General features: G+C 36.0%; 1 protein-coding gene and 3 long non-coding RNA genes across 6 annotated transcripts; 1 reads left to right on the forward strand and 3 right to left on the reverse strand.

Moving 5' to 3' along the window:
* The first annotated feature begins 2,188 nt into the window (after positions 1–2,188).
* LOC113676425 (uncharacterized) lies at positions 2,189–10,714 on the forward strand. 2 transcript variants are annotated; one of them, XR_016189273.1, is made up of 3 exons: positions 2,189–2,436; positions 5,893–5,985; positions 6,365–9,787. It is a non-coding gene; the product is annotated as an uncharacterized LOC113676425 (long non-coding RNA). The 2 variants fall into 2 exon arrangements; XR_016189272.1 differs by lacking the exon at positions 6,365–9,787 and adding an exon at positions 9,797–10,714 and having other exon boundaries at positions 2,200–2,436.
* Positions 10,715–13,578: 2,864 nt separating this feature from the next.
* On the reverse strand, positions 13,579–18,388 carry LOC149041592 (uncharacterized). The gene is made up of 2 exons (XR_016189274.1): positions 18,291–18,388; positions 13,579–13,656 (listed from the first exon to the last, which is right to left on the reverse strand). It is a non-coding gene; the product is annotated as an uncharacterized LOC149041592 (long non-coding RNA).
* Positions 18,389–19,463: 1,075 nt separating this feature from the next.
* Positions 19,464–21,092, reverse strand: LOC149041593 (uncharacterized). Its single transcript, XR_016189275.1, has 4 exons — positions 20,949–21,092; positions 20,635–20,692; positions 19,960–20,010; positions 19,464–19,544 (listed from the first exon to the last, which is right to left on the reverse strand). It is a non-coding gene; the product is annotated as an uncharacterized LOC149041593 (long non-coding RNA).
* A 981-nt stretch (positions 21,093–22,073) lies between these two features.
* LOC113676408 (coiled-coil domain-containing protein 174) lies at positions 22,074–27,953 on the reverse strand. Of its 2 annotated transcripts, none has more exons than XM_027193065.2 (11): positions 27,903–27,953; positions 27,730–27,822; positions 26,932–27,047; positions 25,933–25,991; positions 25,751–25,815; positions 25,383–25,459; positions 24,851–24,949; positions 24,337–24,461; positions 23,772–23,866; positions 23,351–23,669; positions 22,074–22,937 (listed from the first exon to the last, which is right to left on the reverse strand). In XM_027193065.2, the coding sequence occupies exons 1-11, from the start codon at positions 27,939–27,941 to the stop codon at positions 22,192–22,194; spliced, it is 1,833 nt and encodes a 610-aa protein (XP_027048866.2). In that variant the 5' UTR covers positions 27,942–27,953; the 3' UTR covers positions 22,074–22,191. The 2 variants fall into 2 exon arrangements, with proteins under 2 accessions (XP_027048866.2, XP_089070987.1); XM_089214861.1 differs by having other exon boundaries at positions 27,730–27,833; positions 27,903–27,945.
* Positions 27,954–27,998: the final 45 nt, after the last annotated feature.

A 27,998-nucleotide genomic window follows, 5' to 3' on the forward strand; every position in this document is an offset into this window, starting at 1 on the left:
GCGTGTGAAGTGCTCGCTGTTGACCTTTGCTAAAGTACGAATGCATGATCTACGACGAAATTTCTTAAGAACACCGAGTCAGTTAAGCGAACTACCCTTGAGCTGAAATGAAAAACTGATCGATAGGCCGCCCCGATTTGCAAAAACTCAACTGGAAATCGATAGAGAGTGAGTTTACAGATAAAGCGTACATTTTACACTTCAAAATTCGAAAGCGGAAATTTTTCAAGGTGGAATTTAAAATAGATCTCTCGTTCCCACGCCGAATGACTCATTATCGTTAGACAATGGTTCTAAAATAGGGTCTCAGTGCGGTTAACTGCTAGCCGTAAAATGGCCAAAACATTCAGCCTTAAGGCGTAAAAATTGACAAGTTTTAGCCGTTAACCATAAAAAAGGTTTGTGGTGACAACAATGGAAAGATATTAAAAGTTAGCCGTAAATCGGCCAAAATTGTAACCGTTAGTCGTAAAAGCCATCCACCCACTGAGACCGTCTACAAGTGTTTCGCACGTATTCAATGTTATTCATTGGAATTAGGAACTCTAAATAAACTAGTAGACCTTTGAAGCTATGAAATCGCATCCTCTACTTTTGCGGAAGTCGAAAAATGAAGTTTTACATATCCAATAGTCCCATTTGAATTCCTACGCGCCGGAAAAACTGAAAATTTTTCCGAGGCTGCCTGAAAATATATAGCATGATATAGCCTGAGGCTGTACTGGCACGGTAAGTTTCGCATCTATACTTGTATAGTACGACTCTACGAATATTGTGCTAGGTTTGCAAAGATTGACGAGAGAAAAGATCGCAAAACAGATAATGATTCAAACAAAACCGCCGCTTGAAAATAGTTGTTGAAATGTCTGTTTCAAGTCAAAACCTAAATATCTTCGAACACCTCTACAGCTATGTGATGACAGCTAGATTAGCTATCGAGTCATATGGAATCTGTTACACGCAATGTTGTTAACGCAAAGTCAGGAATGGGACGTGATCCCGTGTATCTGGCCAAAGAAATAAAAATGTGACAAAGCAACAAGGACTATCTGCAGTTCGACGAAACGAAAACACTTCCTTGACGACTGAAAGCAAAAATAAGTAAAAGGAAGAAATGAAATACTTCCGACATTATCTTAGCCAACACAGTGACCTTCCCCGTCGCCATACAAGTCTATGAGTACAGATGAGAGAACAGATGCAAGCTCACGCAATCTCTGTTCTCGTGTAAAATAGGGTTTTTTTTTTTAAGATTATACGAATGTGTGAAAAAAATTGTTGTATTATTTGTCATAAAGCAAATAAGGCAGCCTGGACTGTGCTCTGTTCTGTTGTAAAGCAAGCAGGAAGCAGTTAGAGTTACAAAGAGGTATAAAAAACACTTGACTACGTCTCATGTTTCCCCCTACACTGCTTCATTGCTCTAGCCACTTCCTGCTTGCTCCACAACAGAAACAAGCACAGTCCAGGCTTCTTTTTGGTCGATTTGCTAGCTAATAAGTCTCGATATGCTGAACATGGTCCCTGAGGTCGACGTGGCACTATCCTGTGGAACAGGCGCCAATTTGAGAGATACGCCCAAGAGACACTCCCAAGTGTAGGTTATTTTGGTCGCGCTCCTCCTCTTCCGCAGGTCTTATGTTTTCCTCTGCTCGCCTGGAAAATACAAAAACTCCGTCGCCTGTTCCCTAAGGCAAATGTGCTACATTTCACCGTCTTAGACGGTGAAATGTAGCATGGTGAATGGATTTTTTTTCAACAACAACTGACCAAAGGTTAGAGCGGCACCTCGCTCTCTCGGGGGTGGACGAGAACATTGAACAAACTTTCAAACAAGATGGAAAATTTCGAATAAATTGATAAAGAAAGATGTTTATTCGTCTTGTCTCTGTCTTGCTCTGTATTTCTTTTTTAATGGAAACTTTGGTAGATCTACGGCATCTTCTTTTCTCGCTACTTCTCATTGGCAATTTTCTATATTGCGTAAGGGTACGTCACGCGCTATTGGATGGAGATAGTAGAATTAAAGTTCTCTAAATTTTATAGAATAAAAACGACATGCCACGGGGTAGTCCTAAGGAGCCTTTGATTTTCCTCGCTACGAGAAAAACGGAATTTGAGCTCATTCATTTTGCACAAACGCGTGTATCCGCGTAATTCTGCGTGTAACGCGACGCAATTTACTTTGTAGGACGAAAATCACTGGGAACAAGCTAGAGGTAAATTCAACATGGCGACGTAAACATCGAGACTCAAGAACGATGGAGATAACTGCATACTTTGACACCAAAGAATCCAAAAAACGGTGCCTGAAGCATAAATTACATTTCAGCATATCTGACTCTTTTTTGGAGTTTTAATGGAAAAAAAGAGTCCAGCAAAGCGGCTGAAAAACTCAATGGAGACCAATTTTGACGTTCAGGTCAACCGTAAAAGGTAAGGAATGAACCTTGAAAAAATGCTTTAACGACCATTTTAAGTCAATGTCACCATAGGCGGCCCAAGCTCACGTCTCGAGAAAAAGCCAACGATGAATTCATGAACGCGTCACGCGTTGTGTGACTCGGTGTTAAGTTACGGGAGGAACCGTTGAAAATTTGAACACGTTATAAGGCATAGTATGGGGAACGAAATATGGTCGATTTATAACGATAAATATTTCGAAATCTGAATATTTTACACGTAAAATCAATAAAAACTTACTCATGCCCTGTGTATCCGTCGAAGTTTCTAGCGATTTCTGCTGTTTTAAGCTTGCTTTACCATCACTGTTATCCATGTCATGGATAACAGTGATGGTAAAGCAAGCTTAAAACAGCAGAAATCGCTAGAAACTTCGACGGATACACAGGGCATGAGTAAGTTTTTATTGATTTTACGTGTAAAATATTCAGATTTCGAAATATTTATCGTTATAAATCGACCATATTTCGTTCCCCATACTATGCCTTATAACGTGTTCAAATTTTCAACGGTTCCTCCCGTAACTTAACACCGAGTCACACAACGCGTGACGCGTTCATGAATTCATCGTTGGCTTTTTCTCGAGACGTGAGCTTGGGCCGCCTATGATGTCACGCTCTTTGTTATATTAAATTTCGATTTGAACAGGTAAACTGGTTAAAGTACATGCATATCCTCTGAGAACACTTTATCTGCAAAATGTGCGGGTGTCATCATCATCATTTTGATTTGGTTTCAGTGAGGCATTTCTCTTTTCCCCTTTTTTTCCCACGAATTCCCACTTGCCTGAGGACGAAACTCCCTTCCAGCCATTTATATTGGTTAATGGTACTCTGAACCTAACTTCTGAACTGCAGTGTACATGTAGATCGGAAGTATCTTAGATTGGCCAGCAGATTGTTGCAATCGATTTTTTTATCCTCCATTCAGAATTTTGAAAGGTACTAAATACTGTTTTATGTGAGAGATTTGAAAATGATGCCAGTGGTTTGCGTGGTTTCCGCTGTACAAATTTGGAATTATATTGGTCAAGGTGTTCTTTATGCTATAAAAATCATAGAATTCACTCCAGCTATTATGAAGTTTTCTCTGGCTTTATTTTGATTGCCTGATCTAATTTTCAGTTAGGACAAGTAAACTGCCTTTGTTTTCTAATTTGAATAGTCTAGTTAGTGGATTAAATCTCTGCCCTTTAATTGGCTAGATTTACTTTTTTGTAATGCAAGTTTACTTTGTTCCACTTTGCAACACATTTTCTGGGGCACACTAACCCTTACAAAAATATAAAATACAAAGTTTTCTTTCTTGCTCATTATTACACACAGCCATGTTCAATCATTCAGCTGTTTAAACATCATTGGTTGTCCTACATATGAGCAAAAAAGTAGGATTCTCTCAGGCCTCGCTCAAATGGAAAAAGGCCCCACCAAAATTGTAGAAGTCCTTGCTGAAGGCAATGTGAAGATAGGCTGTTGGGGTGTGATAAAATTCTTGCAAATATTTCAAGAGATGCACTCACCAAAGAATTCAGCCAGAAGTGGATATCCACCTCTTGCTATTATCCACTGTGAAGCTGAATTTTAACGACAGGGAAATGGGATGCAACAATGAGTAGACTTAATTACAGCTCACCAGGAGGACCCTTCTTTGATTTGGGTTCAGTTATTGGAGCAAAAGGTCAGACACATGCAACAAAAGCTTGTTTGGGTGCAGTCAGGAACAAAGTGCCACTAAATTAATGAAGGTCATGACCAACACTTGCTTGTTTTCCATATTTCTCTCAAAGCCATAACATGTCATAAATTACTGTGTAAAATTATTCCACTGAAATTTTTATCAGCAAATATAGTTTGTTGCCACATTTAAGACCCACATGTACTAAGCAATAATTGGCTGGCTGTAAATCTCCCACAGGAACCTTATGTGAGAAAAGATACCCTGAATTTCTGAAGATGAAAATCATTTTATGTCAACCAAAAAAGTATGGTGTAAACTAGCATAGTCACTAGTAGGTGTGACACCATCATCACCTCACTCAGTCCAGTGTCTGTATTCTGTCATAGATCTTAACTTTGGAAAATAATGAAACAATGTTCATGTACATGTAACCACATACAAAAAGCTATTATTATAATAGTCACTGTATTAAACTGTACATTCACCAAAAAAAAAAAGATTTTAAACATATTTGGCCTCTGGAGCCAGGAATTACTGTCTGTTATCCATACTAGAGAGGGTCCATATTGAAAAATATTTTTTGTCTGACTGACTGACTTAATGTCTAATCCTATGGACTTATGGGCTGTACTAAATGATACACAGACTGTTTGTCTGACTTTTGAATGGAGTGGCTGACTGACAGGCAGACTGACAGACTAACAAAGTGACTGACTAGCTTACCAATTAACATGCTTATAGACTGACCAAATTATTGAGTGACCCATTGACTGACTGACTAACTGAGTGATTGCCTGACCAAGTAAGATACTTTTTGATCAATAAACAACTAGTGCACTGACGGGCTGGCTGAGTGATTGATGGAAGGACTGAGTGATGCTCTGATTGTGTCACTCACTTCTGGACTGAGTGGTGTACAAAATGTTTAAGTTAAGGTACATCCTGCAGTCAAGGAAACTACATCAAGTCAAGGCCAAGCTTACTGTTGCTTCATGCCTTGATGCAACAAGGAGTTGGATGGAATGCCACTCTGTTGCATGGTTACTCTGTAGCATTTCCTCAGGTTACCTTGAGCTGAGGAAATGACTGAGTGACTAATTTTTGACTTGGTGAACTGACTGACAGAGTGACTGACTTACTGATTGATGGTGTGTTTGTGTGACTGATTTACTGTCTGACTGACTGAATCAGACTGATTGATTCACTGATTTAGCCAATAACTAAGGGATAGATATTGATAAACCAACTGATGAACTGATTAAATGACTGGCTTACTTAATATCTGACAAACTCACTAACAGTCTGGTATGTATACAGACAGACAGATCAACTGACTGAGTTGCTGACTGACCAATCGCTCAGTGACCAATTGACTGACAAAACTGATAGATTGATGGCCTAATCAAGTGATGGACTGACAACCAGTGTGTTGACAATTGATTGAAAGCCAATCTTCATGATGTATTGACTTTGTGACTCACTCATACATGTGTTCTTACTGGCTGACAAAATGAGTAAATGACTAATGAGGGACCACATGCCTGAGTGGTGAACTGTCTTGTGGAATGAATTATGTATTAACTTGCTAACTGACTGATTGGTTAACTGGTGAATAAATAAACTGACTGCTTAAGTATTAATCATAAGTTGTAAACTGTATTTGGAGGTTCTGCATCTGCAGGATGACCCTTGTTTCACTTATTTTCCTTTTTTGTAGTAATGCTCAAGTTATAATGAAATATTATTTTTCAGGATTCCCCATAGCCAGATGGTAACAAACATGTTCTTGTGCCTGTGATTGATTCCCTTCAGCAGAATGCCAAATCACGTTTTCATGGTCTGAGGGTAAGTTTTTAAAGGGACTACACAATGAATTCTCTTTACCTTACAAGAGGTTAATTATTTGTCTAATTTTAGTATGTAGAGCCTGCTTAACGTTTTTCGTTACATAAGGTTGCTCTTAACCGTAAGTAATGATAATAATAATGCTTATAATGATAGTAATAATATTAAAATAATAATGATAATAATATTAATAATAACAATAATGCTTATGATGATAGTTATAATATTAATAATAATATTAATAGTAACAATAATGCTTATAATGATAGTACTAATACTAAAAATAATAATGATAATTATAATAATATTAATAATAACAATAATAGGATTTAGCAGTGGACATTGCACGCAATGGCTCTTCTCTGTCCACTCTTTCCAGATCAATTTGGAATTTGGAAGTTGGTTTTTTTGTGGGGGAGGCAAAACCGGCGGACTCGGAGAAAACCTCGGAGTAAGGTCGAGAACCAACACGTAACTCAACCCACATGTGACGTCAGGTCCAGGAATTGAACCTGGGGCCACAGTGGTGGGAGGCAAGCGCTCTCATTACTGTGCCATCCCTGCTCCCCTATATGCAGAAGACCGTAGACCTTTGTAGAAAGATGATTGGGTGAATGCAATTCAGTGAAGAGTAATGGGGGCCACTGCACTCGTTTATGAGTAACTAGCACATAAAGTTAAGGGTGATGCTATAGTAACCTGTCGTCGGGAAAATGGTCGCAAAAAGGGGGAAAAGTTTGAACAGCTTTTGGTACAAGTACCGTGTTCAAGGACACACTCGAAAAAGTGTCCATATCACACTATATTTTCACTTTGTCAGATTTAAAGTCCATTAACCGCTGTAGCGTTTTGAGGTCCCTAATGCATACAAAAAAATTGGTATCATCTGCAAAAAGTGTGAAATTAAGTAATTTGGTAATTCATTAATGTAAAGTAAAAATAAAAGAAGTCATAAGGAGCTTCACCGAGGAATGCCACAGAGCATGCAACAGATAATGCATGTAATGCAAGTAATTCAAAGCAATCCATTGCAAAAACAATTTAGAGAGGGAGTCAAGATACTCATTAGTATAATTTCTCAAGTGGCTATAGAGATTCTCGTGCTCTGATTCGTCTGCCTATAGCAGGGATGCCAAATTTCAAAATGGCTACCTTGCCTTTTTTTCGATTTAACCGCGGAAGAGATAAACTTCAATTTCAATTCCTAAGGGCATAAAAGATGCTACTTGGTTTGGCCTGATACTTTTCAAAAGTAGGAAAAAAGTTTTTGCTGTTAAATTCTAGTGGAACCTAGCCCCTTATCTCAATACGAGCAATCAAAACACTTGCAACACTTCCCAACTGAAAAATCGAATTTTCTTTTCAATCGAGCAGACTAGAGCTAAAAATTGCAACTTTATGGAAATTAGCGATGCGCTCCCACAAATCTCAAACATCCTTGAAAGGCACAAGCTTACCAGCTACCATTAGGAAAGACCCACAGTATGAGCCTCACTCATCTCTGCAAGCATGCTACAGCAGTTAAGATAGGGCAATTATAGTGTTAGGAACTATTTTAAATGAGTACAATTTGAAAAAAGGTTTTCTGTGAATGTCGTGTGGTGTTATCAGGGATATGGTTTCTAGATTTTCAGAAGGAATTTTCAGCAGGGACACAACAAAATGTTTTTTTTTCGGATTATACTTTATGCATGTAAATCATTAATTTAATGTTTCAACACGAGCAGCAAAATCAAGGTTAACATCTTTCGAATTCAAGAAAAGAGAATTTATTAGTTAAGCTTAATGGACTTGCTTTATTGCTTAGCAGAGCTTTGGCCCTTTTTGCAAGAGAAAAACCTTTTCTGAGGGAAAGAGGATTTCACCAAAAAACGGAATTTCTAAACATAGACGGTACTTGTCATCTTTAATCTTGAATGTTTAACCAGGTGTAGCTCAAAACTGTTGCTGAAAAAATCGTAGCAAAGTCTTTTAAAGTGAAATACACGATTTAAGAGATAAGAGACAGACAAACTATGATGGGCAAGTAAAACTTTTCATTGATAGAGGTAACTTGTGCATTTACAGATATACACAATAATTTTCATCCTTAAGTGGCTTGTGATTCAAATGATATATCCGTCATCGAATAGCTTTTTAAACGAACAGAAGATATTATGGGAAATCAACAAAGCGAAGGACTTTTTTTAAATGTTTTATTTCTCCCACGATTTATCTGTAACAAAATCAGGCACGTTCCCCATTTTAAAGGTTCCTCAAAAGTCAATTTTGTTAAAACACCATAAATTCAAAAATAGCCATAATATTATCAAACTTTGCCTTTGCAAGTCTGCTACATAAAAATAGACTAACAAAAAAGTAGATGAGCGAGACTGTGACCCATAGATGCAAAATTAAAAAATGACCTTGTTCTACAGAAAATGTTTCTTGTCCTTAAGCTTTTCATCGACAAAAAGAGCGGATGTCATGTATAAAATTTTGCCGCAAAGTCAAGGTTCTCCTCTCCTAATTCATGTAGCCATGTGCAATGTGTTGAAAAATGAATTTCTAGATCAGGAAGCTTTCTTTAGTATGTTTTTTATTTCATTAAGAGAGCAACAGGTTTTTAAATAAAGATACTTCTCAAATTGAATATGACTTTTTTTTCAACAAAAGGAGACCCAAGGCGAAAAATTAAAAAAATGCATTAACGATAGAAATTTGTTGGTTTTTAAAGAACAAAAGCAGTTTTCCTTTTCATTTTGTTTTTGTGCGTCATCCTGTATCGTTTTTAGCCTTTTATATTGAAGTTTTAGAGGAGAGATTTGGATGTGTTCCCTCTGTGCTCCAGCTGTTTATCAGCCTATCTGTCTTTAAAAAGCGAAAAGATAAAATTTTCTTTTCAAATTGTACGGATTGCAAATAGTGACCTTTCTTTTGCTACTTGATAATTTTTACACAGGAGACAGAAAAATTTAACCAAAAATAAGAATTTTTTTAAATCGAAAAATGTTTGTTGGACAGAGTAAAAAGTTTTGTCAGTGAATAATTTAAGACCTAAATAAAAATATGAAACTTTCTTAGTACCTTTAAAACAAACTTCTAGAAGTTATTGGAAGTGTTCAATTTAAAAAAAGGTTACACTTTAAATAAATATTGACAGTATTCATTTTCTTAAGGATGCACTTTAACTCTTACAGCAAAGAGGAAATTCTCTGCAACTCTCATGTTTTTATTTTTACATTTAAAATTTTTTCCCTAAGATATTCTTCTTTTATGATGATTACTTTTCCTTTTTTATTAGCGTTTCTGTTCTTGAGGTAATGCACATTGCTTGGCTCGTTCGACGACCATATCCTCCCACCGTAGTTTAAATTTAAGTTGTAAATTTGTAATTTCGAGTAGCGTTAATCTTAAAAGGAGCAGAAATGTAGTTAATTTTAAGAGCATCGAGAATTTTTCCGAAAGAAAAAATTCAGAATAAAAATTCTCGGAGCTCTTAAAATCGAATTAATTTCTGCTCCTTTAAAGATTAAAAGGAAAAAGAAAATCGACCAACGGGGCCTTGGGCCCCTTGGAGATGCTTTAGCAACTTAAATTAAACGACGGCGGGGATACGGCCGTCGTTTAATTTGAGTTGTTAAACGTGCACTACCGCCAGACCACGGAGGCTTTTGGTAAGAAAGTCCAGCAAAATTACACTAGAAGTAGATTGGGTCCCATTGTTTACAGAAACAATAGGTTTTGATTTGTGTTTGATTCTAACTGCTATCATCCTCCTGAGACTCGTAGCTATCGTGTTTACCTTGCATTCTTTTTTTCTTTTTTGCAGGTTGCTTGAATTTCATAATGGAAGAAAGAAATATATGAAAGTTCCAGTCTATATTTAAAGCAATAAAAAGTATTTTCGAGTAAAGCAAGAAACTGTTTTTAGGTCCTATTTTAGCAGCGAAAGTAGATGTTAAAATTTATTTCAAGTGTTACTTTACTTGATAAAGAGTGATAAAAATTGTGTCGATATAAAACTGTGAGTGTGTAAGTAAATAACATTTTTTTCTGTGACTTAAGAAGAGAAAGCAAAACGTCTGATGAAATTTGCTTCGTTTGAAGTCGTTCAAAAAATTTAATCCAAAAGTGCAATTGAAGAACCGTTCGAAACCCTCTGAAAATCTTATAGTAGTGATTGTGCAAGTGAAAAGTCATTTCAATACATGAATGTAGAAGAAGTGCAGATAAAACTTTTTTTTTGTAAGAATCCGGCTTTCAATGTGCGTTTAAAGTCGTACAAAAATATGTCAAACTGTGGTGCAAGTGGAGAGTTGTTTTAAAATCGGTGAAAGTCTAGCAGTAGTGCTGGTAAAAAGTCGTTCACAAATCTGTCAAAATCTAGTAATGCAAGTGAAAAAAATTTGAATCTGTCAAAATGTAGAAGTAATTGCGAGTTTCAAGTCGTTCAATGATCAGCCTAGTTTTATTTATTGCAAATGGAGGGTCCAAGTAACAAGTCGTTTTAAAAATATGTGAAATGTAATGCTAGTGACCAGTGAGAAAATCTATTAAATAATTAGCCTGCCTACACAGATCTATCAAGTTTAGCAGTGCAAATAAAAAGTAGGTGAGAGTCAAATAAAATTATTATTCAGAGAATCTGTCAAAGTGTATTAGTAGTAGTGCAAAAGAAAAAGTCGTTTTATAATCTGTCAAAAGTCTAACAATAGAAGTACAAATAAAAAAAACGTTTCGAAATCTATCAAAGTCTAGCAATAGTAGTGCGAATAAAACGTCGTTTTTAAATCTGTCAAAGTCTATTAGAAGTAATGCAAATAAAAATGAGTCGTGTGAAAATCTCAGTCCAGCGATAGTAGCGCAAGTGAGGAAGTCGTTTCTAAATCTGTCAAAGTCAAGAATTAGTGGCGCAAATAGAAAGTCGTTTCAATTCTAGTACTAGTAGTGCAAATAGAAAGTCGTTTTTAAATCTGTAAAAGTCTAGTAATAGTAGTGCAATTGTAAAAGTTGTCTCTAAATCTGTCAAAGTCCAGAATTAGGAGTGCAAATAGAAAGTAGTTTCTAAATCTGTCAAAGTTAAGTACTGGTTGTGCAAACAGAAAGTCGATTTAAAATCTGTTGAAGTCTAGTAATAATATTGTAAATAGAAAGTCGTTTTAAAATCGGTTAAAGTCTAGCGATAGTAGCGCAAGTGAGGAAGTCGTTTCTAAATCTGTCAAAGTCAAGAATTAGTGGCGCAAATAGAAAGTCGTTTCAATTCTAGTACTAGTAGTGCAAATAGAAAGTCGTTTTTAAATCTGTAAAAGTCTAGTAATAGTAGTGCAATTGTAAAAGTTGTCTCTAAATCTGTCAAAGTCCAGAATTAGGAGTGCAAAGAGAAAGTAGTTTCTAAATCTGTCAAAGTTAAGTACTAGTTGTGCAAACAGAAAGTCGATTTAAAATCTGTTGAAGTCTAGTAATAATATTGTAAATAGAAAGTCGTTTTAAAATCGGTTAAAGTCTAGCAATAGTAGTGCAATTGAAGAAATCGTTTCTAAATCTGTGGAAGTTAATTACTAGTAGTGCAAATAAAAAGTCGTTTCAAAATCAGTCAGTTTAGTGATAGTAGTGCAATCATGGAAAAGTCGTTTCAAAATCTGTCAAAGTCAAGAACTAGAAGTGCAAGTAGAAAGTCGTTTTTAAAACTGTCAAAGACTAGCAATAGTAGAGCAATTGAAAAGTCGTTTCAAAATCTCTCAGTCAAGAACTAATGGTGCAAAAAAGAAAGTCGTTTTAAAACTGTCAAAGTCTAGCAATAGTAGTGCAATTAAAAAAATCGTTTCAAAATCTGTCAAAGTCAAATAGTAGTTGTGCAAATAGAAAGTCGTTTCAAAATCAGTCAGAGTTTAGCAATAGAAGTGCAATCATGGAAAAGTCGTTTCAAAATCTGTCAAAGTAAAGAACTAGTAGCGCAAATAGAAAATCGTTTTTAAAACTGTCAAAGTCTAGTAATAGTAGTGCAATTAAAAAAGTCGTCTCTAAATTTGTCAAAGTTAAGTACTAGAGGTGCAAAAAGAAGTCGTTTCAAAATCTGTCAAAGTCAAGTACCAGAAGTGCAAATACAAAGTCGTTTCAAAATCTGTCAAAGTCTAGTAATAGTAGTGCAAATAGTAAGTCGTTTTAAAGTCAGTCAGAGTTTAGCAATAGAAGTACAATCATGGAAAAGTCGTTTCAAAATCTGTCAAAGTCAAGAACTAGTAGTGCAAGAAAAAAACATTTTTAAAACTGTCAAAATCTAGCAATAGTAGTGCAATTGAAAAAGTCGTTTCAAAATCTGTCAAAGTTAAGCACTAGTAATGCAAATAGAAAGTCGTTTTTAAAACTGTCAAAGTCTAGCTATTGAAAAGTCGTTTCAAAATCTGTCAAAGTCAAGAACTAGTAGTGCAAATAGAAAGTCGTTTTTAAAACTGTCAAAGTCTAGAAACTGAAAAGTCGTTTCAAAATCTGTCAAAGTTAAGTATTAGTAGTGCAAATAGAAAGTCGTTTCAAAGTCTAGTAATAGTAGTGCAAATAGAACGTCGTTTTAAAGTCAGTCAGAGTTAAGCAATGATAGTGCAATCATGGAAAAGTCGTTACAAAATCTGTCAAAGTCAAGAACTAGTAGTGCAAATAGAAAGTCATCTTTAAAACTGTCAAAGTCTAGCAATAGTAGTGCAATTGAAAAGGTCGTTTCAAAGTCTAGTAATGGTAGTGCAAATAGAAAGTCGTTTTAAAATCAGTCAGAGTTTAGCAATAGCAGTGCAATCATGGAAAATTCGTTTCAAAACCTATCAAAGTCTGGCAATAGAAGTGCAAGTAGAAAGTCGTGTCAAAGTCAAGGTTAAGTAGTGCAATTGGAATAGTCGATTTAAAATCAGTCAGAGTCTACAACAGAAGTGCAATTGGAAAAGTCGTTTCTAAATCTGTCAAGGTCTCTCAGTAGTAGTGCAATTGAAAAAGTCGTTTTATAATCTGTTAGTCTAGCAATAGTAGTGCAATTGAAAAAGTCGTCGCTAAATCTCTCAAAGTCAAGTATTAGTAGTGCAAATAGAAAGTCGTTTCAAAATCTGTCGAAGTCTACTAATAGTAGTGCAAATAGAAAGTCGTTTTAAAATCAATCAGAGTCTAACAATAGTAGTCCAATCATTGAAAAGTCGTTTCAAGATCTGTCAAAGTCTAGCTGTAGTAGTGCAATTGAAAGAGTCGTTTTAAAATCTGTCAAAGTAGCGATAGTAGTACAAATAAAAAGTCGTTTTAATATCTGTCAAAGTCTAACAATAGTAGTGCCAATAAAAAGTCGTTTCAAAATCTATCAGTAGTAGTGCAATTGAATAAGTCGTTGAAATCAGTCAAAGTCTAGTAATAGTAGTGCAAATTAAATTCGTTGTAAAAGTCTTTCAAGTCTAGCAGTAATAGTGCAACTGAAAAGTCTGTCAAATGTAGAGCTTAAAGTAAAAGTCCTTCTATAATCTGTCAAAGTGTCCTATCATTCTATCTAATTTAATTAGAGAAAAGGGATTTGTAGTGTAGTTGCAGTGTCAGAGAGAAGAAGAAATAATAAATACCAAAAGCAATACGATATAAGTCGGTTTCGACTCAAAAGTTTATTCATATATTTTCATTTATATTCCAAAATATCTTGAACTTCTTCCTTGTTAGGGTTCAAACCTTAAAGAGATAGAAAACAGATGTTTTATTTTTGAAAGATCACCACAATAATTGCATACAGATTTTAATCTACAGATGTTACTTGTTAAAACATAATACTTTTTTTCTGTTACAAACGCGAAATTGATGTTTTATGTCAATTCAAGTTTGCTCACTTTTCTCGGCCCTTGTATAACCTTGATGAATCTCAAAAGAATAATTGCTTAGTCTGAGTTTTGACCTTGAGTGGCAAGAAATATATGAGAAGGAAAAGCTTACCTTTACGTCAAAGTACATTTATTTAGAGGAGAGCAAGTCAATTAAGAAAAACAATTCAAAATATTTTGTACAGAGGTGGAATTCCAATCAAGTGCTTATTAAACATTCCCACGAGGTTGAGACATGTACTGGGTGAACCTATTGTTTCTAGTAACAATGGGAGCGAACCGACTTCTAGTGTAATTTTGCCATGTTCTCTTACAAAAAGCCTCAGTGGTCTAGCGGTTGTGCACATTTAACAATTCAAATTAAACGGCGGCTGTATCCCCCAGCCGTCGTTTAATTTAAGTTGTTAAAGTACATCGGAGGGGCTCAGGCCCCATTGGTCGGTTTTCTTTTTCTTTTTAATCTTTAAAGAAGCAGAATTGTTGTTGATTTTAAGGTCACCAAGAATTTTTTCCAGGAATTTTTTTTCTTGAGAGAAAAAATTCCCCCAAAAATTATCTGAGATCTTCAGATTAAAAAGATTTTGATTTAAGGAAATCTTCAACTTAAACTAAACAACGGAGAGTAAAATGGCCGTCATGTCGTGCGCTGAAGTCGTGCACAAGAACACGGAGGCAAAGAGTTACCGTAAATGAGAAATCCATTACAATAACTGGAGAACGAGAGGATCTTTGTTTTAAATACGATAAAATGATGATTAAATGTAGAAATGAGCTCTAGTTTGAACAAACTTGGGCAGGAATTTACTTTGCGAAATATTGAGGAAAGCCAGTGGCTCTGAAAAATATGCACCGTAAAAATATTTTTGTAAACTTAAAAAAACATAATAAACCTGTTATTCTGAGAAATGTTGGTACTTAAAACTAAAAGTAATGATGTTTGCAAAAAAAAATCGGAAATCCAAACATTTCCTTCTCCTAACTACGTGCAGTCAACTTTTTCTCCGTGGTTTTCCGTTGTTTTTGTTTGGACATAAATTGAAATTGTAGCTACATGAGAAAGAAATGTCATCCTTACGAAAAAGAATAATTTTAGATTTCATCATCTCTTAAATTTTTATCTTATCCTTCACCAGATACATCAGATTTTCTCGTACACTTTGAGTGACTGTTGTTCTTTACTCTGATAGAAAGTTTCACCTTATATTATTATAGGGCTATTCTAGTTAGAGTATGTTGTTTTCACCGTGGAAAATACTTAACTTAAAACAGACAGCCACGCCTTCGCTTAACCTTTACCAAATTATGATTCTTTAGTTAATTGCCCCTTCGCCAAAGATGCAAAATTTTCAACACCACCATTATTTTGAAATAGAATAGAAAAAAACGTTATTTGAAACTATGATCAAGTGTTAAGCTGTTGATGTTCTTGAGATACAACTTCATTTAAAACTAAGCAGTTCCCCATCAGATTAAAAAGCAATCTTAATACGGAAAGCTAAGAACCCCAGCTCATAAATACATGTGCGCAGTAACCATTTTGTGGATTAAAAAATTACCTTTATTTAAACCTTCTTGTCAAAACCTTTTTATGGACAGCCATTAAAAAATTCATGGGCTATTTTGTATTACATCTGCCCCGTAAGAAATTTTAAACTGGAGAAAACTTTTGGCATTATTATACGTGGTGTTTCCTGAGACAAACTGAATAACATCATGTTTCATCCTAATTTTTCGTAGCATGCTTCCCTTGGTAATTGTCACTAATATGTCAGAACCTTTTTAGAAAGAGGGCATGTCAGAAAAAAAATCAACCTACATGGGACGCTTGATAACGGTAATCTTTCCAAGTTTTTCTGTATCATTGAAAACAAATTAAAAGAAATCGTTTTACTCGCAGATAATACAAAAAAAAGTGAGATATCAAGATAATTACAGTTCCTTACTATATGCACTCAAAGCTTTAGCTGTGAGGGTTTTCGCCGGAATTGAAGCTAAACTGGAATGAAATCTCATCCTTATATGAACGATGAAAAATTAATCGCTGAAAACTATGTTAATTTCAAAAGTAAATTACGAGTTAGAGAGTAATTGAGAGTATTGTTGATAATCCATTTTTTTTCTGATTTGTACTTAGTTCTCACTTGTAGAGAGTTTTTCAGCAACACCTTTGGGTTACAATTGTCCCTTTTTCTCATTCAACTCGAGCAACTCTTCACAGATAAGAAAAGTAGATGCCTTTAGCTATACAAGTGTTTGGTTGAAAAGACTATGGAATTATATCAGAAACGTTCGTGACTTAAAATTGCTCCTTTTTCTCTCGAAATGTACCATTTTAATCAAAACCTTAGTGAGTTCTTATAGCAAAGTTGAGAAATCGCATTTATGATACAAACGCCTGGGGTTTTTGTTAAGTATTGTTAAAGAACATATCCACCTTTCTCGGGAAAATGTTTCTCTTATAAAAAATCACTTTTTTACCTGACAAGTTCCAAAGTAAAAGAAAATATAATTTCTTTACCTTACACAAGATGAAACATCAGTCATTATCACTTTCTGTTTTTGCTGACATGTACTTCCATGAAAGACATACTGTCATCTTTGATAAAAGACCTTTTACAAAAAAGCAGCAACCCTTGAGGGATGCTCAGTCGGAAGAATTATGGAACATACCGTACACTGTCGTTTACAGGGCCAGGGCTGATGCAACTTCGTAGGGGTTTTAGGAGGGCTTATATCCGAGGGAGCTCATAACCGGAATATCATAAGCGCTTCGAAACGAGCTACAGAAATGCTGATCAGATACGTTTTTCCTTTACTGGTTTTTAATCGAGCTTAAAAACGTCAGCATAAATCGAACTTATTTCGAATTAGTAAATTTGAACAGAATTAAAGTTTCGTTTACATTAAGACTTGATAAGTAAAAAAAGAAGTAGAAACTTATTGTTCCACAATAATTTTTTAAATTTCTGTTTGAAGTAGCACAAAGTTCCCATCTCTCAAAAGAGACGAGAAAAGCGCAGATGGGCTTATAATCAGAGGGGCCATACCAGCGGCAGTTTACGGTATTTGTATGTCTAACGAAAGTTTTCTTCCTTTTCACTATAAGTAGACAAAAAAGAGAAATAATTCCTTTTTTTTCTCTAAGAAATACTGAAAAATCCCAAGCTATGCAACAGATTCCTTTTCCTCGCTAAAATCATTCACATTTAATATTCCGGGCTTTCAACTTTTTAACAACTTTTGCTTTTTGGCAATTCATCCATCACTTGGAAAACAATAGGCTTCATGGTAAAACTGAAAATTTAAATGAATTCCAATTTTTCCAAATAACCTTCAAAATGTATTTACGGTTCGACAATAACTCTTTCGTCTCTAAGATATCTTCAATGTTCCTTGGAAAGTTATAACGAATATCAAACATTCATTTGCAGTTAAATTGTTTTCCTTTTACACAGATACCTGCATCAACACTCATATTGCAGGATCTCGTACAATTCTTATCAAGGTTTAAAAGTAATTCATCCGACTTCAAACTCAGTCACGTTGTCTTCAATGTTTGATTATTTGAAAATATCCAAGAAATGTAGCAAATTGCTACGTGTATGAGCTTCTTTCAGATAAAAAATACGTTCGAATTTGGTTTAACCACATCTTTGAGTTACATCTGAGCAATTTTGAGCCAAAACTTTCGTTTTTAATATAAATATTATTTCCTGCTTATTCGAGAAATGCCTTTTGAACTCAAAACCTGTTAATATAGTTTCACGAAATTTTCCAGTCATTTTCCAAAGCATTTTTTAATTCATTCGGCAGTGAAGGTTATTTGCTTGAAAAGATTTCTACCGTAAGAAAATCGTAATTTACATTCGTTTTGATCTTTCAGTCTTTAAGCTTTTCAAACTATCTGGAATATTCCTGGAGCTAAGAAAAAAAGGCAATAAGGTAAACAAAACACGTTGAAGATGTCTTCACAGAAACTTCATAATTTTATAGTGGTTTTCGTGACTCATGGTGGCATTCGTTGAAATTTTTGGCCCCGTTCTTCCAGTTTCATTGTAATGGATTGCCTTGATTTATGCGTCGATCAATTCGAAGCTTCAACATCCCTCCCGGGCAATTCCAGTCCCCCTGGGGGCCAAAATTCTTTTCAATTGCCCCACCCAAGAGCCAGACTTGATGGTCACTTTTTTCGTAAAAGTCAAAATTAGGGACCGTGACTGTCTAGTCATTTGCCATGCATTATAGTATAGACCTTAAAGAACTTTTTCTCCCGGGCCATTCTCTCATGAAAGCGAACTCCTTACCTTTAAACACCTCCATATTAAAAGATAAAGCACGGGCAAGGTCCAATTACCCTTCCGCGGACACAGACGACAAGCGCCCGTGTATTTCCCGGGGGTGAGATGTTGAAGCTTCGAATTGATCGGTGCATTACATTCTAATGGATAGAGTTGATCCACCAACTAAACTAAAAATTGAACAACTTACGTTTAGCTGAGTTCTTCGCTTAACTTCGTTCTTTTTCTATTTCCAGTTACCAATCCTCTTTTCCAATAACATTTTTCATTTCCGTCTCTCTACTCTGTAAATCCAATGAAAACGTTGATTATTGACATGACAAGCCAAATAAACCATCAAACAAGCAAATAGGAAAAGTTACAAAGAAAACACCGTCAAGTATTTCTCTCTCTATTCATTTTTTTGTTGTAAGATTAGCTGCCTGGTATGTTGCAAACCTGCACTACTGGTCTAGTTAGGATCGTGGTAGTCGTTATTTTTTATTGGAGAAGTTATCTGTTTGAAAAGGTCCGTGTTTTCTAACGTGTTCGTGTTGGTCTCTTTAGAGATCCGCAACAAAAACTAACCAGACTAACAAAAATCGATTAAAAGTAGCTTCTCAACTCAGACAAATGAAGACTTTCGCTCAAGTTCTCTTAACGTCAGTCATTTTTACTGACAACAGATCTTTTTTTCCGAACTGCCCTCGCCCAGACAATCGCACTAAAATCTCTCAAAAAATCCATGTTCTTTTCTTAAAAAGTACATTTTTAGGCTGAGACGGTGTCGAGGAGCTCTTCAATTTTTAACTAAATTAAAACTACTATCAAAATTTAATAACTACATTTTTATGCTGAGACGGTGTCAAGGGGCTCTTCAATTTTTAACTAAATTAAAACTACTCTCAAAATTTAATAACTCATCTCTTGTGTTAACATGGTTCCTGAGACATTTTTAGTTCCAACTACTCAATAATTATACAAGTATTTCAGATTCTAAAACAAAAATAATATTCAGACGTGAAAGTTACTTTCCGAATTTAAGAATAGCAGTCTGGTAAACTTTGCAAATGACTGCAAATAATCAAGACGAAAATAATACTCATCACTATTCACTAATTTTGATTTTACATTTAAAGTTTCTAGTGAGTCCAGTCTCTTATCAGCAAAATAAATTTGAGAGCAACTGGGTCCAAAAGTTTAGCAACAGCAAGTAAGGAGCAAGAAAACAAAAAAAACGTCTGTAACAAAGATATATCGACGTAATAGTTTGGAATAGTTCAAACAATGGCAGAATGCAGGAAGTATTTTGGCGCCGTTCTCAATGTTTAATTGTCGCGAACTGCTTTGAACTACCAGTAAAACAACTCAATGAAGAACTTACGATTAACTTCTTCCTTTACATTCCACATTCAGGCTCTCCAATCTTCTTTTCAACGTCGGTTTCCATTTCCTTCTCACGTCTCTGCAAATTTAATGGATACATTTCTTAAGTAAAATGTCGCGCACCATACAATAACAGTCCGTGCTAAAAATGGCCTCTAGGGAAAGGACTCTTATAAAAGGGGCAGAATTCTCCCGCTTAACTTTCTTTCTTTAGAAGGCATTTATCGTTATATTTTGATGCATCATTCGTGAATTTAAATACCCATCTCCATCTTTTTCCCCTTTTTTTCCTTAGTTTTTCACATGGTTAGTACAAGGGTTGGCTTTTCGCTTTTCTCGAATTTCGCGACCCATTTTACCACGAATTCAATGTAGCATGCTCGCGCTCTCCGTCCCTCAATCGTTTCAGCTGCAAAATATACACTCGACTGCATAAACGTTGACACGTTTACAATGAAAGATGAGACCCTGAGGTTCTCTGGGCACACATATACCTGATAACCACCATTAGCACGAGGTAATTTATGTGAGATACCCACGCTTACCTGGAAGAAAAGGATAATCTTAACAAAGGTTTTCAGGAATAGTGAGAAAATTGAATCACTAATCATGTATCTGAACAAACATTTCTCATAAAGCCGTTGGGTCTCATCATTCTTAGATCATATTTTTTAGGAGGGTCTTAACGAGGTGATGGCTTTTACGGCTAACGGTTAAAATGTTGGCTATTCGACAACTATCGGTCCATTCATTCCATTGTTGTTAGAACGGTTAACCTTTATTACGACTATTGGTTTAAATTTGTCAATTTACTGGCCGTTTTACTCCTATTGGTTAACGCCATCGAGAAACTCTTTTAGGTATCAACATTTTTTGCATTTGAGTGTATATATCAAGTCCATACTTGACTTACTCTCATCAAAAAGTTCGTATTTAATGGGAGTCCTGCCTCTTCCATCATCAAAAAACCGTAGTCCAAGAGAAAAAAAGACACGAACCAAAAATAAAAACATAGAGAATAGAGAATAGGACATTCATTTGTAGTTTTTGTTGTTACATGTCGTTATATAACATTTTAAGCTGTATTACACTTTGAAACTAAGAGCACCAAATTGGAGGTCTTAACAATAAATCTGTGAAAAAAAAACTCGAGTAGTCTAGATACTTACTTGTAAGGTAACTCGAGAAGCTCAGAGCTCGAAGGCACAAGGTACATGTATTGCTTAACTGTGAACGAATGGACAAATACAACATTTAGGACGAGATAAAATTTTAATGAAGAACTTTTCTCTGGTAATTTTCAAAAGATTTGATCCAATCAACATCTCAGAGAAGTTTGTAAGAAAGTAGAAGTACAATAATGAAACGCAACGCCGACTTAAGCAAATAACCTATGAAAATTCTGCAAATGATTCATTAGAGAGATGTGTTTAGACGAGATCTTCGAAGAAGAGAGCACTATAAAAACGAATTTCTCTCTCACCTCTTGTAACGTCACCAGCATTCCGCAAAAGTACACCATCATCTTTGGTTGCTGAACCAGAACTGACAGTCGTCTTAAAAGTAATCTTTGAAGCAGCTACGAGTGCAGAAACCGGCAGAATATGTCAAGGCTTGATTTGAAGAAGCAAAATGCTAGCTGTAATGTCACACTGACCCAAGGTGTGAGACAAACATGAATGAATAATTAATCATCTCGCCCTTTGCTCCCTGCTTGAATTAATCACAGCAAGTTCCGAGGGTTTCATATTTACCCTAATGTTTTTTCCATAGGATTACATTTAACAGGGAAGAAGGAAAGGGCATTATTTGAAGAGATATTCATCTATTTATTAACTTCTGAAAAATGTTTGTAGTTGCCTACGGAACTACCCCCAGAACTTGAATATAATACAATCGGTTAAACCGTTGCTATGGTAACTTGATAGGTCAGATGGATCATATAACAAGGACAGTGATGACGAGGTATTTCTCTAACACTGATGAAACAGCTTAAAGTATTTACGGTAGAATTATTTCATCAAACGAACACTGCTGAAAACAACTGAGATCCACCTCAATCAGAGAGACATCCAAGAAGTTATACAGTGAATAAATCTATTCATTTCTGTGTATGCAATTGTATTCATTATTGACTGAGTTAGTTTCGAATTGCAAACATTCGCTAAATCCAGGTTAAATCGTCCAACGCAGACTGATAGGATTTAGATTGCTAACTTGTTATTAAAAGCCAATGATTTCACCATGTTAGAAATTGTATTTCTTTCCTTCCTTGATTCTCTTGATTTCGAGGTATTCTCAAATTTGAAAGAGATTGTCAAAAAAATATTGAAGTTAGACCTGTAATCATTATTTTAAAGGATATGCTCCCAAGGACCTCAGCTTAAGGCATTCTGAAGAAAACATTCTCACTTGCTCGAAGGAAATATTGGAAAATTTGGACCATTTTGGTCTCATTGGAAAGTATGCGCAAGTCAAAATAGGTTTCTAAGTTTAGATGTGGACTGTGGTGTTAGGCTGATAACACCATAATAATACTACCATTTCATCTCTCTTGAAAAAAAAATATTGTCTACGACCCAGCAATAAGGCACAACAAACAAAATAACCTTACATAGCGCCAAATATGTTTAATTTTCATTAAAAAAAATCTACTGCATTGTTTAAAACAGTGAGTGAAGATAAACATTTGAAGCTTAGATCTTTCAAAGGTAATTTCATTTATTTCAAGTACTTGATCGACAGCGAGCTACAAAGCCAGCAAGTTCCTCTGTTGACGGAATTGTTCTGTCTCTACGCTGGACCTGATTAGGATCATTCATAGTCTCAGTATTCTCCGCCGCCATCGTTGTTTTCTCGTCCGATGTGTCTTTCGCAGACAGGGACATGTTAGCCCTTGAAGGATTCGATGGATTTGAACCCTGAGTCAAGTGCGTGCTGGAGACGGGGCTAGCTCCCAATGTGGACGGCGCCTGATAGGGTTGCCATGGAGTAACATTGGGTTGCCAAGGAATTGGAGGCGGTGGAACGTTATAAGGAAAATTTGGTTGCCATGGTATCTGATTTACCAGTGGCAGTGGCGGTGGTGGGATGTTAGGAGGGGGACGCCACGGATACCCAGACCACGGCGGATGAACAAATTCTTGTGGAGGAGGGGGAAGACGGGGAATATCAGGGGTATATGAAGCAATCGGTTGAGCTTGAATTGGTCGCTGTAATTGTTGTTGCTGTTCTAGTGGTTTGAATTCTTTTTGTTCTTCATCATGAGAGATCTCACGAGTCTCATTCTCCCGATATCTTTCATTCTTGATTTCTTTCTGCTGATTAATTAGTTTTTTCAATTCTTTCCGAGTGTTTTTACTGCTCTGGGTGGTGTTAGTTTCTTCGTAGTAAAAGGAAGGTGGTGCAAATTCCTGGTCTCTTTCTAATCGCGGGTCTGTACGTGGTGACGATCGAGGTTGGTCCCATTGCTCTGTTGAGAGGAGAAGGAATAATGTAACTAGCATGTGTGAATCAATATCGGCGACTGAGAAACTGCGCACCTACCCCCTCCCTCGTCGGGTTAGGGGAGGGGTAGGTGCGCAGTTGCTAAGATACTGACATTGATCCGCATGGGTTATGAAAAGAAGGTGGAGGATAGACTTGGGAGAGGCAGGTGGAGACAGAAAACTGAGAACAGGACTATACAACAAAGAGCGAGTTCTGTCAGATTTTTCTGCCACTAGCAAGGGTATTGAAAGGAGTCTGAAGGATGGTCGAGTGGAAACAGAGGAGAAGAGTGAAAAGAGAGCAAAGGGCTGACGAAAATAAGCCGTAAGTATGGCATTGCACGCAGAAATTGGTAGTAAAATCAACTAGGGAAATAACACATGTCAGTAAGCTTACTAATTTTGTGTCGTGCCCATTCGGGTAAATCCTCTTTTTTCAAAGGCCTTCGAGGCATATCAACATGTTCCTCTTCCTTCTCAAGTGATCCCTCCTCAACATTTTGTTCTGATGTTGTTGTTTCTCTCGTATCCTCTGAGTCTTTCTGTTCTTTCTCATTCCGTTGCAATTGTCCATTCGTCTCTACTGATTCCTCGCTTAGTTCGCCGGAAGCTTTCAGTTTTTTCAGTTTTCTTTCTCTTACTTTAGCAAGACGAGCGTCCATTGCAGCTTTTCGTTTGTCTTTTAATTTCTGAGTACGAACTCGCTGCTCCATTGTCTGATAAGACAAAAAAAATAAACATTACAATGAATCAAGAGAAAATTATTTAATCTAGGACTAATTTCCTTTCTCTTCGTTTAAAATTGTTTGTTTCCATACCTGATCCCTCAGTTTATCTAACGTTTTCATCTGCTCTTGTCTTTCTTCTTCGTTTGTTGAAAACTGATAATATCCCACACCATGATTGCGGATTTCTACAATAAAAAAAGGAACGGGAGGATTTTAATATTAAACAGAGATATTTTGTCTGTCTTTGTCACAGACTAGATGGTTGCGAGGGCATCAAGTTCCAAAAAATTTTTACACCGTGCAACACAGGGCGCTCAGTCCAAGTAATGTTTTATTATGCTAGAAACTGATATATGTTGCAGAAAACTTTGCAGATATTAAAGTTTGACAAGTGTTGTTTTCGGGCTACAGATAAATCCCTGCTGTATAGAGACGAGCTGGAGATTGGGAAACAAGACTGCAGGTTTGATCATAAGCCGTATTGCACACCTTTTACAAGCGAAAGCTTTCTCCTTTTTTTTGTTACTGGAAGGCGAATATGTTCTAGATTTCAGAAATTGATAATTAAGGGACTGTAACGAAATGATCCGAGCTCCCCACATGGATTGGAATTGAAACCTTCCAGACAACGGTCACCAATGAATATCAAATTTACCATCAAAGCGTATATCTTGATAATGAACAGGTCCAATGGGTTTATTCATGGCTTCTTCCTCTTCTTTCTCCCATTCTTGCCTCGCGAGCTCTCTCCGCATGTCTTCAGATAAAAGTGTCGGGGGACTAGAAACACAAAGAAATCTTGCTACAATAAGGGTGGGTACCACGTTTTTTGCGGCGAGTTGAAAAATTGCTGAGCAGTAATGCAACGTCGTAAGATTGGTCGCATTTTGGCGGGAACTGCAAACACGGGGTGCGCAATACGATGTTTTGGCGGAAAACCCACTATAAGAGGGGTTTGGTAGGAACGGTAGACCTAGAATATGGCGTGGGAGCCAAGCAAGGGTTTCAGCGGGAGGCAAGCACTATATAGCAGTGCTTTGGCAGGAAATATGCGTGTGGCGTGTACGAGAGGGTTTGGCAGGAACGCAAATTACATGGTAATTTAACATAGAAAACTGTTAAGAGAAATAGCAATACAATATTCTTAGGACTGAAACTCTTATACTCACCCCTTTGGAGCATTCATTTCTTTATCCATCTCTTGAAGATGTTTCAGATCTTTACGCAGACATCTCCTTTCCCTACCCAGTGAATCTACATAATCAACCCTGAAAACCAATGAATGTATCATCTACGTGTGCAAAAATTTTGTACAATGTAAAGGGAATCACTCATTTGAGTGGTCCCACATTAAGTGACCGTTCAATACAGAAAAAGAAAATACAAATTGGCCTTTAAGACTCAGACCAGTTTTACCACAATCACTTAAGATAGGTACAAATATTACAGTAATTAAGGAGAAACTTTTTTGAGACAGACAACTGACCCCTTGTAAAATGTGACTGCTAATACTGTGCTGCTTAATACCGTTTCAATTGTGGTTCACTATCAAGATTAACAGTGCATAAATATTGGCAGTGATGAAAAATAAATCAATTGGCTTTATATGCGAAAGGTGGCTTTCTCAGTCCATAGTTCTTTCATAACTAAATGCTCAGGATTTCAGAGCAACATTAAAAGTGAGGGCAAATTATGACCAACCATTCCTCTTCAGGTCCTGAGGGGGGTGGTATGTCTTCATCTTTCAGTTCATCTGAATCCTGGAGATGCTCTTCATCCTTTAGGGGAAAATGCACAACCAGTTTGAAAATAAACTCTTACATCACATGAAGTCTGAGTGAAAGTACAAAATTACTTTTTCAACCTTTTAATTAAACCATTGGAATGGCACACAACATAGGATAACCTACAAAGGACTTTTTAAGGGTACCACAAATCTTACCAAATGTATTAAAACCAAGATCTGACATGGAAGATGATTACCGATGTATGTGTCGTTACTAGGGCAAAAAGGTTGGTTGTAATGCTTCTGCAATGAAAAAAAATATGACATTGATTTCCTGCCATACCTTTGAATAAATTTTCTTGTGGAAGTCCACCAAAAATCTCCCTCCTTCTTCATCATCACCTTCATCTTCAACAAAAGAAGGTAAAAAAAAATATATGAAATAAGGATAAAATAAATGAAACAGAAATATAACAAAGCACTTCAACATATCTTGTTCACATGCAGTAACATACAGTGTCTCACCTTCAATTTCACCTCTTGCCATCTTCTCATACAATGCTGCTTTGGCTTCCAAAGCTTGCCTAAAACAAATGCAAAAAGGAGCAACATTCTTTCATTAACCTCCCATAATATCATTCAATTAATTTTTTTTTTTTCAATTTTTAAGGCTGTGTTTCATTAATATAGAGCCATTTCAGGTTTGTACAATCGAAGTCAAACAAAAAAATAAACCCATATGAACTAAGAAACAACTTAAAATTTTTTAAGAAATAAAATTTTACCCTCCTGTTGGGACACAAATGAGGAGTACTCCTCAGTCTGGGCTCATTCCTGGGCTCAGAGCACAGGAATGACACTAGGATTTTTAAATTCAGGTCTCAATTTTGGCTACAAAAAAAATAAATTTGATGAAATTAGTTACATCTTAAGACATTTTCAACTTCACCTAATTTCTTTTATTTTAAATATACAATAACTTCTGTCAGTAACAACAACAACAGCCACAATATAAAATTCAATTTTTAAAAACACATTGACTACATTAACATCCATTAAAAAAAAAGAAACAAATCTACCAACAGTAAGTTGTATGAGTTGGTTAAGGCAATGTCTTGCATTCTAGTACTAAACTGTTGAAGAGACATTTTCCTAATTTCTTAACGGATACACTGAAAGTCAGCCAGTACTCAACAAATGTCATATGCTTTATTTTAGCTGAGTACATCAATCTCTGTTCTCTAAAATCAGTCCATTGCAAAATGAAGACAGTCCAGAAATGCTCAGATAAATTAAACTTGCCCTATATCTTTGGCAGAAGCTTGATAGTCTCTCACCTTCAAAAAACCTTCTACAGTACTGTATCTCTGATTTTTATGTTCATAGTTACATTTTATCTGAAGTTAGCCCACTTTAACAAAATTTATAAGCACTCAGTACTGCATTTCTGAAATTCCCTTCAAAATTGCTGATAACTGAATGGGAATAAACGTAATAACAATGATATTAGTTTGACGGTGGTACCTTGATTTTTGCAGAGCTTGTTGTTCCTCTAATGACAATTCATCTTGTTTGGAAGGTAAACTCCCTGAGTTTGTAACTTTTGTCTCCTTTTTCACTTTAGCCCACACTGGAGGTTTCTAGAAATATATTCAATTTTTCAACAGAATTAGATAGAAGAAATATTCATTTTTCACATTAAGTTACCAGGATTGCTGAAAATCATTGGTTTCAAACAAGTTTATGGAAAACTGTAAGTTGTAGAATTCTTGGTTGCCTTTTTTTTTCTGTCTAATTTATTTGTTTTAGCTCTCTCCTCTCCTTAGTATAACTTTGGGTGATATTCAACTAGTCTTTTAATCTCAGAAGGAAAGAAACCTTATTGATTAAATCACAACTTGTATGATAAAAGGAACACTACTTTATGCAAAGTTTGATTAATATTGGTCAATGATTATACAATGTAATTGTGCCAACACTATGCAGCACATGTACTTAATTTAGTATTCTGGTATCCAACGAGCCTTTTAATTTCGGTAGGAGATATAATTGATTAAATTGAAATTTGCATGACTTTATCCAGCGTTTAATTAATATGGCCAATTATTGTACAATGCAATTGTTCTAGCACTATGCAGTACATGTAATGGTAAAATTTCCGCACAGCCCCATCTTGCATTCAGTTCTTGAATAGAGAAAACAATGACAAAAACAATACATTGCCATTGGGAAAACAGATTTTTTTACAATAGTAAGGGGCTCTGCGGAAATTTTACCTAAATTTAAGCTAGGAAGGACCACAATGCAGACGTTTGAACCTACCTTAGGTTGTCGATTTAATATCTTTTCGCCTCCAAGTTTCTCTCGCTTGAACTGCGACTCTTTCCGGGCGAGTTCAGCTTTTAAGTCTACAATCTGAGAGAAAGCTATTTCTATCAGATTGCATCACTGAAAAATATATAGTTCAGGTGAAATGTGAAACACATAACACTTACCGAAGCTTCATTCACGTCGAAAACTCGTTTGGCCGCCATATTATTTTTGAAAGCGCGTCCGCTGCCTTATAAATAGTTTTGGCGGGCTCAATATGG

The sequence above is a fragment of the Pocillopora damicornis genome, chromosome 8 (assembly GCF_964200805.1).
Source record: "Pocillopora damicornis chromosome 8, jaPocDami1.2, whole genome shotgun sequence".
Classification (NCBI taxonomy): domain Eukaryota; kingdom Metazoa; phylum Cnidaria; class Anthozoa; order Scleractinia; family Pocilloporidae; genus Pocillopora; species Pocillopora damicornis.